At 46.0% G+C, this 11,612-nt stretch overlaps 1 protein-coding gene across 1 annotated transcript in view; it reads right to left on the reverse strand.

Moving 5' to 3' along the window:
- The window catches only part of LOC109307692 (baculoviral IAP repeat-containing protein 1-like), a 28,361-nt gene extending 17,100 nt beyond the window's left edge, over positions 1-11,261 (reverse strand). The window contains 3 exon segments of the mRNA XM_019531708.1: positions 456-531; positions 1,635-1,734; positions 11,146-11,261. Coding sequence (XP_019387253.1) covers positions 456-531; positions 1,635-1,734; positions 11,146-11,176 — 207 coding nt within the window. The 5' untranslated portion in view covers positions 11,177-11,261.
- Positions 11,262-11,612: the final 351 nt, after the last annotated feature.

Here is an 11,612-nt window from a genome sequence, read left to right on the forward strand (position 1 = left end):
TGCCCAGGAGGAAAAAGATAAATACAGCCTGCAAAATTCCTTGGTGGGTTCAGAGTAATCTGAGTTTTTGACTCTGCTCTGACCCTATTTGCAAATACACCTTTTGTGCCATCTAATGAGTGTGTGTCTGTAATTTTTATAGCCTCCAGAGAAACAAACCGCATTATGCATCAACTGCACAAACAGGAATAGAATTAAAGATAAACACCATTTTCTACATGGTAGAGCAAAACCATGCATTGGTGAGTTCCTTTATTCTTCACAATAAAAGAGACCAAAACCGAACAAACAAACAAAAAAAACTTTACCACGTAGGTATAGGGTTTAAGCTGACTTTAGAGAAAATTTTGGTTACTGCAAACAAAAGACACACAACTTTGCTGTGACAAGACCTTCCATTTCTGAATAGCAAAGCAAGACTTTTCCAGCCAAGAGCGAAGAGTAAGACCTATTACCTGCTCAGACTGACAGGCCAATTTGTTCTCTGCTGGCTCTTCCAGTGTTTCATTGAGTGGTACTGAGCACTTGCAACTAAAATGAATTTTTCAGATATTTTATGAAAAATCAATATCAATATGAAAACTGATGGGATTTTTCTTAATTTGCTTGCTTCTATTTTCCCCTTGTTAACAGCAAATGGAAATCAGGCAGAAAACTTTCCTGTTTTTAGATGCTTTTCAGAACACATTTTATACCCCTGGGGAAAGAAATCCAGCAGGGTTTGATAGAAGCATAGAAAATTAGAGTTGGAAGGGACCTTAGAAGGTCATTTAGTCCAACTCCCTGCTCAAGGCAGGGCCATTCCCAACGATATCATCCCAGCCAAAACTTTGTCTAGCCAGGTCTTGAAAACCTCCAAGGATACAGATTCCACCATATCTCTAGGTAACCTGTTCCAGGGTTTTACTACCCTCCTACTAAGAAAATTATTCCTAATATCTAACTTAAGCTTCCCTTGCACCAACTTGGAACCATTGCTCCTTGTTCTGTCATCTGCCACCACTGAGAACAGCCTAGCTCCTGCTGGCCTTACTCCTTGTCCCTACATTTATCTGCATGGCCACTCTTCCAATAAAACAATACAGTAAAAAGATCTATCCGAAGCTTGGCAAAACCCTTCCTTGATCAGAAACATACTGCTGCCACAGACAATGGAAGCACTGGTTTGTTCCCAGACCTTCAGCTCCTCATATGGAGTCAAACCTTCGCTGCTACTATTGAAAATTCCCTTCCGTGCACATAATCCCGCTGATTTTAATAAGACCACTTTTGCCATAAGAAGGATGGTAGAACAGGTCCCACACAGATTAGACACCAAGGCACACATCTGTCAAACCTACTGACAGGCACCCCTGCAAGGAGTTCAAAGGGGCTGCTTGCAGTGTGAGGGTTTTCAGGACAGCAGCCAAAATCTAGCACTGTGTTGAACCACCCATGTTTGCTTTGCAAATATTCACACATGAAAATGCTACTGATCTAAGCTTGATTTATTTTCAGAATCAAATTTCTCCCATCTAAACGTTTTGAAGGTTCAGATGCTTTACACTCAGAAGATACTAAAAATAGCCATGTTATTTTTAAGGGAAAATCCAGGCAAACACAGAGATAGTTCTTAAGGGCATTTAGTTACTTACTCAGGGAACCATTTTGCGTGTTCTTTCCCTGGATCATCACCTTCCTCCCATTTCTGCAAAAGCCCAGCACAGGCAAAGCATTGAACAACATCCCTTTCACCTACACACAGGGAATAACATGTCACAAAAGGGGATCATATATGTTTCTGCATTTTCTGATTAACATATCAACAGTACAATATAATTGGAGCATAATTCTTTTTATTAGTTTACATGAATAATTTGTCTTCTAATAGAATGAAAGGGCTCTGTTATTCAAAACAGAAAACAAAACCTTTATGTTATGTTAGTTTCCACAAAATGCTTGAGGAATTCAAAGTAAATTATAAGAGGTTTGCATAATTTCCCTTTTGTTTAACATTATAATGATTGAACCTCTCTCTTTCTGGATTCCAGTGAAGGAAATGTGTAGGAAAAGACAGATGCTAGGATCATGGAGAAACTCTTCTGAGTTGCTGGCGGAGAGCAAGAAGTTGAGTTAATTCTGAGGCTATATGACTACACACTGGAGACCAACCAGGCAACCCTCACAGGCTCCTCATCTTGGAGCCAAGGATGTCTTCATTAAGTATCTTTAAGTTTCACATTTTTGTTCCCCATACTTACAAAAATGAACAGTTTTGCACATAGGGTTGTTTGGAAAAATCAAATGAGAAAAACATACTAACAAAGACACACAGGATCTCTATGCTGATAAGACTGAATCTGTGGATGTGGGGAGACCACTGGATGTGGTATACCCTGAATTTAGCGAGGCTTTTGATACCATCTCCCACAACATTCTTGCAAGCAAGCTAAGGAAGTACGGACTGGATGAATGAACTTAAGGCGGACAGAAAACTGGCTACAGCATCAGGCTTAAAGGGCTAGATGTCTAGTTGGCAGCTGGTATCAAGTAGAGTGCCCCAGGTCAGTCCTGGGGCCAGTTTTGTTCAATGTCTTCATCAACGACCTGGAAGATAGTGCAGAGTGCACACTCAACAAGTTTCCGGATGACACCAAGCTGGGCAGAGTAGTAGATATGCTGGAGGGTGGGGCTAGGATTCAGAGTGACCTAGACAAATTGAAGGACTGGGCCAAAAGAAATCTCATGAGGTTCAACAAGGACCAGGATGCCAAAGAGGGCACACATGTCCAGTGCACGTGTGCCCTCGGCTCTCCCGCTGACCCCACCGAGAAGAGTAGAGCGATGGGACCAGAGGGCGAGGAGCCAGCAGCAGCAGCAGCAAGGTAACCTGGGCAAGTGGGGCGGGGAGGGGAGAAGGGCAAGGAGGAGCCAGGCCAGCTGTAGGGTTTTTTTCCCCCTCCCATCCCTATTCAGCTGCGTCGGGCAGGAGCTGCATGAACAGGCCACACAAACAGGCATGCTCTTCAGGGGTGCGCTGGAGTTAGTGCAGGAGTTCACAAAGGAGGGGCCTCAACCCCTAACGTTGGCAGCCTAACACAAGGACTTCAGGTGAGTAAATGAGGAGGATGGATACTACTATGGGGGTGGTGACACGGAGCACAGCCAGGGATACTACCCCAGTGCGGCCTCTGGCCCAGAGCTCCTGTGAGGCTTCTTACCCAGACGGGGTCTTTGGATGGGCTGGCAGTGCCCTGGCCCTGTGTCTGTGGGAGCTGCCTGGTAGGGGCTCTAGAGACCAGTGTTGGTGGATGGCCCAGGAGTCCCCTCACCTGTCCATGTGTGCCAAGCTTGAAGCCCTGGAGGGACAGGTGAGGGAACTCCAGGCAGAGGTTATCAGGCTGCGGGGGATCAGGGCGATTGAGGAAGAGACTGATGGGTACTTCCATTCTCTGCAGGACCACACACCTGGAAGGAAGGCATCACAGGAGGGAACTGATGCGGCCAGGTGGCAGACAGTCACCTCCAGGGCTAGGTGTCGCACTGCCAGAGTGACTACCTCAGTGCAGCTGGAGAACAGATATGAGGCCCCGGTGTCACTGGCAGAGAGTGCAGCAGTGGAGGCCACAGCCACAGCCACCACCAAGCAAACTGTGGGACAACCATGCAGCCGGAGAAGACAATGGGTCATCATGGTGGGTGATTCCCTCCTGAGAGGGACAGAGGGAGCCACCTGCTGCCCAGAATCCATGGTATGGGAGGTTTGCTGCCTGCCTGGAGCCCGGATTCAAAATGTCACAATGAGGATTTCAGACCTGATCAGGCCCTCCAACTACTATCCTATGGTTCTGATCCACGTAGGAACAAATGACACAGTCCGGAATAGTCCAGGCAGGGTCATGAGCGACTACATGGCGCTGGGATCCAGGCTTAGAAGTTTGGGGGGGGCAAAGGTGGTCTTCTCAGCCATCCTTCTAGTCAGCAGTCATGGACGGCAACACAGCAACTGTGTTAGAGGTCAACTAACAGCTTTGGAGCTGGTGCCATCATGTGGGGTTTGGATTCCTTGACCATGACCTGCATTTCCAAGATAGGGCCTTGTTTGGACAAGACGGGCTACATCTCTTCAAGAGGTAAGAGTCTGTTCTCTTACAGGTTGGCTGATCTCCTATGCAGGGCTTTAAACTAGGTTCGTCGGGGGATGGGGATATTGATGACAGGGTGAGGCCAGGAACGACAAACTATGAGCCAAGTGCTGGAACAATCCAGGTAAGTACCAAGGACCCTGCTAAGCATCAGGATGGGGAAGTACTAAGGGCAGCTACTGGGGGGCTTAAATGTCTGTATATTAATGCTAGGAGCATGGGGAACAAGCAGAAGGAATTTGCATTCCTGCTTGCAAATAAAGAATTTGACCTGGTTGGGCTACTAAAAACCTGGTGGGACACCCACGACTAGGTGGTTGGCACTGAGGGCTACAGGCTGTACAGAGAGGATAGAGTGCAGAAAAAAAGTGGGGGCATTGCTCTCTATGTTAAGGAGCAATATACATCTTTTGTAGTTAATTTGGTCCTAGAAGAAGGACAAATTGAGGTACTATGGGTCATATTACAGGGGGTGGGGGGTCAGGGAGAAAGGGTAGTGGGGGTTTATTACAGACCCCAACACCAGGGAGATGAGTTAGACCTAGAATTCAAGACAGCTCTCAGAGGCAGTGTGCTCAAAGGACCTGGTCATCACGGGTGACCTAAACTTCCCAGACATCTGCTGGGAAGAACAGGCAGCCAGGTCTGCCCATTCACATAAGTTTTTAACCTGCTTACAGGACCTTCACCTACCACAGGAGGTAAATGTTCCCACTAAGGGAAATGCCTTAATAGACTTGGTGCTGGCCGCAGGGGATGACTTGGTGGGGGATCTGCAGGTACAAGGTAACCAAGGAGATAGTGACCACCTATTGATAGAGTTCACTATCTGGCAAAAGGTGGGAAAGATAATTACTAGGTCTGAGGTACTAGAATTCAGGAAGGCCAACTTCCACAAGCTCAGGAGATTAGTTAGGGAGGGACTGACAGGCAAAAGCATCGGAGAGATGGGAGTCTAGGAAAGATGGGAGTTTCTCAAGGGACTGATCCTGCAGGCACAGAAAGTACACACACTTTATGTGTACTGGGATGGCCCCTCTTGCTTGAGCAGGGAAATCCAGGAGAGCCTGGGAGGAAAAAAGAGAGGCCAAGAGGCTATGGAGGCAGGGGGCAGTCACCATGGAGAATTATACCTGGCTTGAGTTTGCAGGGAAGCAGTGAGGAGGGCCAAAGCAGAAATGGAGCTTAGGCTGGCAGCAAAAGTTAAGAATAACAAAAAGTCATTCTTTAAATACATAGGAAATGAAAAGAAAGCACAGAGTAACATAGGGCCCCCTTCAAGATGGAGTAGGGCAACTGATAACTGATAATATGGCCAAAGTGGAGCCCCTAAATGATTTCTTTGCATCTGTGTTCCTGGACACAGATACAACCCAATGCATCCCAATGGGACTTCAGGTGAGCGCAAAGATAGATACCAACCCACCAACTGTTAGCGCTGACCTAGTAAAGGGGCACTTGGTGGGGTTGGATGTATTTAAGTCAACAGGCCCTGATGATCTTCATTCTAGGGTACTCAGGGAATTAGCTGGAGTCATAGTGGAACCACTAGTGCAACTGTCTGAGCACTCATGGCACTCAACAGCATGGGTTCATAGCAGGCAGATACTGCCTGACTAACCTGTTTTTATTTTTTGTTTTGGTTTTTTGGTTTTTGTTTTTTTACAGCCGGGTCACAAAATGTTTGGATGAAGGAATAGAATTAGATATTAGTTACATAGATTTTAAAAAGGTCTTTGACACAGTGTCTCACCTAATTCTTATAAATAAACTAAACAGCTGCAATGTAGATTATTACACAGTCCAGTGCGTGGAAAATTCGCTTATGAGATGCACCCATAGAGTGGTGGTGGATGGGTTGGTTTCTACTTGGAGAAATGTAGTCCTGGGACTGGGACTGTTCAATATCTTCATCAGTGACTTGGATGAGGGAGTAGAAAGCACCCTGTCCAGGTTTGCAGATGACACCAAGCTATGGGGTGAGGTAAACAAACTAGAGTACAGGGAGCGAGTCCAGATGGATTTGGACAGGCTGGGGAAGTGGGCAGAACAGAATAGGATGTAGTTTAACAAAGGTAAGTCTCATGTGTTGTACCAGGGGAGGAAAAATTGTCAACACACCTGTAGCCCGGGAGGTAGCATTCTAAGTAGCACAACTGCAAAAAGTGATCTCAGAGTCGGAGTCAATGCCAAAATGAACAAGAGTCGCCAATGTGATGAAGTAATAAGTAAAACTAACCACGCTCTTTCTTGCATAAGTAGGTGCATCACAAACAGGTTAATGGAGATGATACTTCCCCTCTATGGGGCATTGGTCAGGCCGCAGCTGGAGTACACTCTCCAGTTTTGGGTGCTGCACTTCAAGAGGGATGTAGATAACCTGGAAAGGGTTCAAAGGAGGGCCACCCATCTGGTTAAAGGCTTACAGGAAAAACCCTATGAGGACTGATTGAGGGCCCGAATCTCTTCAGTCTCCACAAGAGAAGGCTGAGAGGTGATCTTGTGGCCATATGCAAACTCATCGGGGGGGGCAGCAGGAAATAGGGGATGCGATGTTTACCAGGGTGCCCATCGGGGTAACTAGAAACAATGGCCACAAACTGGAAGAGAGCAAATTTAGATTGGACGTCAGGAAAAAATTCTTTATAGAGAGGGTTGCCAAAGTGTGGAATACACTTCCAAGGGAGGTGGTGTTATCCCCTTCATTGGAGCTATTTAAGAGGAGATTGGACAAACACCTGGTTGGGGTCATCTGACCCCAGCACTCTTTCCTGCCCAAGGCAGGGGCTGGACTCAATGATCTAACAGGTCCCTTCCAACCCTAACATCTATGAAATCTATGAAATCCATGAAGTGCAAAGTCCTTCACTTAAGATGTAGCAATCCCATGCACCAGTACAGGTTGGGGGCTAACAGCATACTGGGCTGCCTGGGTAGGAGTATTGTCAGCAGGGCAAGGGAAATGATTACTCCCCTCTGTTCAGCACTGGTGAGCCACTGGTGGAGAACTGTGTTCAGTTTTGGGCTACCCACTACAAAAAGGATGTGGACAAATTGGAGAGTGTCCAGTGAGGGCAACAAAAATGGTGAGGAGGTTGGGGCACATGGCTTCTGAGATGCTGAGGGAACCGGGCTTATTTAGTCTAGAGAAGAGAAGACCAAGGGGGGATTTAATAGCAGCCTTCAACTACTTGAAACAGCGTTCGAAAGAGGACGGAGCTAGACTGTTCTCAGTATTGGCAGATGACAGAACAAGAAACAACAGGTCTCAAGTTTCAGCAAGAGAAGTTTAAGTTAGATATTAGGAAAAATTCTCTCACTAGGAGGGTAGTAAAACACTGGAACAGGTTACCTAGAGAGGTAGTGGAATCTCCATCCTTGGAAGTTTTTAAAGACCTGGCTAGTCAAAGCCTTGGCTGGGATGATCTAGTTGGGGATGGTCTAGCTTTGAGCAGGGGGTTGGACTAGAAGACCTCCGGAGGACCCTTCCAGCCCTAATTTTCTATGATTCTATGGGCCTTTGTACACACAACAAAATTGGCCTTTAAAACAGCTTAATTAACTGTTTGCATCACTTTAATGGAACTGCTATTTACTCACTCAGCAGAGTATTCCACTTCAAATAACTTCGTAACAAAGCATGGTAAAACCCATCTGAGATATTTTAGTTTGCTACCTAACAAAATGCAATGGTGCATGGGGTGCTGGAAGCCAACGTACTCGGGGAATCTCAGGTTTGGCAGGGTTGCAGCACTTGGTGTACCATCCCCACCACCTTCTTCTGCCGCCACCACACCAGCCACCTTCCTGCTACTTTGCCACTCTACCCCAAGGGTAAGACAGTCATTCCTGGGTAGTCCCAGGCGGTGGGGACAGTGCATGGGATGCTGGACTTTACCTGCCTCTCCCACGGCAGGAAGGGCAAGCTGCAGGTGGGATGAGTAGTATCTTGAGCTGCAGAGGACCCCAGTGCTTCCCTTTGTGGTGGCAGTGTGCCCCAAGCAGCACCCGCCCACTGGCACCTGGCCTGGGTGGTCTTGGGCACCACCGCTGCAGAGGGAAGCACCAGGCCCCAAGCTGCTCAGGCAGGCAGGCAGAGAAAAAGAGAGAGAGATCAAAGTCCTTGCTGTTTCCCCACCTCAATCAAGCCTTCCTGCATGAGCTGCCACCGGGTTGCACAGCCCCTGAGGATCGGGTCTCTCACCCCTGTACTCACAATGGGGGTTTAGTTCTCTCTAAATTGAAACAGTGGGTTTTTAAACCCTCCGTTTCAATTTGGGGAGAACTAAACCCCCGTCAAGTGTTCAAGCATCCTATGATTCTAAGACCCTTTTAGTTACTGGGCCCAAGTCCCTGCTACTACAGCTAATTATGTTATAAATCCCTTTTATAAACCTATCAAGCCTCATTTAAAACACAGATTTGGTTTCTTGCCTTCACTCTACAAAGGTTCAAATCCTCACTCCTTTGATGATTAGAAACCTTCTTCAAAGTTACAGTCTAAATTTTTGGTGATCAAAATTGGCCATGAGCTTAAAAGGCTCTTTTCCTTCCCTAATGTTGAACTCCTACTGTTCAACTTGAAAGAAAGATAATGCCCACTCTCAGGCCTCATTTTGCTATCCTAAACAAGCCCAACTCTTCCAGCCTCCCGTCAAAAGGTGGGAAATTAATTTCCCTGATCACTCCAGATTTCATTCTTCTTGAACAGGGGTGACCACAAATGTATAGAGTATTCCACATGGTCTCACTAGTTCCTTACCCAAAAGCATCACTTTCTAATATCCCTGTATCTGGACATATCTTGCCTGATGCATTATATACTCACATGGAATCACAGAAAAGTAGGGCTAGGAGGACCTCAAGAGGTCATCCACTCCGACTCCCTACTCAAGCCAGGAATATCAGTATCTACACAAGTGCTTGTCTAACCTACTCCTAAAACTACAGAATCAACCCTGGTACACAATTACAAGGCACATTGCCCAAAAAACACCAAGGGAACCCTATCTGCTGCAAGTGTTGTTCAAATGCACTTGAGAGATCCAAAAAACAGGGCCATGCCCCACTACAGAGGAAAGCAAAAATAACCACAGTCTGACCACAGTTTAAAATTCCTTCCTGTTCCCAAATGTGGTGAGCAGTGTGACCCTGAGAGGAGGGACAAGACCCTCTAACATAGGAACCTTTATGTTTTAATCCCGGCAGAAGCACTGGCATACCCCAGTCAAAATCCCTAGCCTTGGCTGCAGCCATCACCCAATGCTTCCAAGGAAGGCAAAAAAACCCAACAAACCCTGACACGCATAGCAACAGGCAGGGAAAAAATTCCTACCCAGCCCCATGTGGCAATCAGCAAAGCCCGTAAGTATGGGGAAAAAACCAAACACCCTCCACTCAGGTCTGCAACCTGGAGATAAAAAAAACACGACTCACACATCACACCCTCTAGCTGGAAAGCCAGACCTCCACTTTCTGTCTCCCCTTCCTAACCTTCTCTCAGCTGCTTTAATCTGAAGTTAACTAAACCAGCTGTGGAGCTCTGTTTCATTCTGCTACTGCTGAACATGGTCCTCTCCAATATTAACCTGCTCTGGGCTGCAGGGCTCTTCTCATTATCTCCCAGTAATCTGTGTGTGAGTAGGGGTGAGGGGTTCTCAGTTTCCAACTATTGCTCTTCACAGAGCAGTCCAGGCACAGCTACTCCTAGATCATCCCTTACCAGTGCCTATCCAAAGTCTTCTTGAAAAAAAACCCATGTTGGAGATTCTGTAACTTCCCTAGGCAGTTTATTCCACTGCCTCAATATTTTAACAGTGAAGAAGTTTTTTTTCCTAATATCCAATCTAAACCTATTTTCTACAACTTCAAGCCATTGGTGTCCTGCTCTCTGCAGCAATGAAGAAAAGGTAGTGAGATCTTTCAAGCTTCTCCTCACATAGCTTGCCTTCCAAGCCCTTCACCACTTTTCTCTCTGAGCTCAGCACCTTCTCTAATTTCTCAAGTCCTTTTTAAAATACAAACCCCAGTACTGCACACAATTGAGCCTCATCTACTGCTCAGCACTAGCAGTAGATGAGGCTAATCACTATCAATTAAAGGGACACTATCACTTCCTACCTCTTACACCTAATACTCCTATTGATGTGCATCTGCCTTTTCCCAAAATTTCACCATGCTGCTGACTCATAATCATCCTGTGATCAGTTCACCCAGATCTTTCTTTTGATTCCAGTGTTTCCAAGTAGCGAGTCCCCAGCTTACGGCAGAATATCTTAAAGTTAATCCCCAAGTCCATTACCTAGTACTGTCTACTACTGAATTTCAACCATTTCACTCCATCCCCAACACTCCAGTCCTCAACATCACCCATCTCCTTCCATATAATATTTGAGTCCTCACCCATATTGACCATGTGTCACAGCTTCAAACTGTTAGCAAATTACATTAGCACAATTCAGCTTTACCTGCCAAGTGCATTAATGAAAACAGCAGGTAAGATTGGTTCCAAGTATGACATGTGAGGAACTCCACTTGTAAACCCCTCCAGGTCAACAACATTCCCCTCTATACAATCAGGCATAATTTTCCCTTTATTTAGCTGCTGTCTCACCTAAGAGTTCTTATATTAAATTGTAACATTTATCTTTTCCCCCTTAATTAATCCTTAAGCTTTGTGCAGCATTGAGGTCAAACTGCCTGGTCTGCAGTAACACTGATCCATTTCTTCTCCCCTATCTTCAGCAGAGACACCATGTTGGACTCTTCTAAGTGGAAGCAAAACTGAAATGTGGCAATTAACATGTTCAGATGCTCATTCCCGTTACCCATTTTGCCTTTGCTCCCCACATATTCAACATGATCAACCACACTGGACACAAGACGAAGTATTAACTCAGGTTTTCAGCCATACCTTAGTATTCACCTTTCACCTGTACAACAGCCTCATTGTACAACAGGCCCATTTCTTCCCTATTTGTTGTCTTTTTTAAAAACAGTAGCTAATGAGCCTTTTACTGACCTGTGTAGAACAATCCTGATTTGGCAAGCATGGTGGCATCAACTGGAGCTTCCTGTGGCCAAGTTTTAAAAGAATCCAGTCAAACTCCTTCATCCTCAAAGATGTGGGGAATGGGACCACCTTTGCAATCCAAGACATTTGATTATTTGAAAAAGCTCCCATACTATTAACACCCATAACATATGGGTAAAATCAGACTCCAAGTGCACCCACTGAGCTCCCAGAAATACAGCTATACAAAAATATTACTTAGAATTGTAGATTAACTATCAAAATCCTCACTTATGCCAAAGAGGAATAATCACTTTGGCCATCTGCTGGCCCCAGCTACCTTACCTAGGGTTGTGGGGGCCAAGGAAGCTATAGCCATAGCACTTCTGCAGCTTGGAGCCTGGCTGGCAGCCAGAGTGTGGCTCCAGTGGGCCAAGCTCATTTTGGGCAGCACGCATGGCACCCATGTGTACTGC

The sequence above is a fragment of the Crocodylus porosus genome, unplaced genomic scaffold (assembly GCF_001723895.1).
Source record: "Crocodylus porosus isolate Cpor-Errol unplaced genomic scaffold, CroPor_comp1, whole genome shotgun sequence".
Classification (NCBI taxonomy): domain Eukaryota; kingdom Metazoa; phylum Chordata; order Crocodylia; family Crocodylidae; genus Crocodylus; species Crocodylus porosus.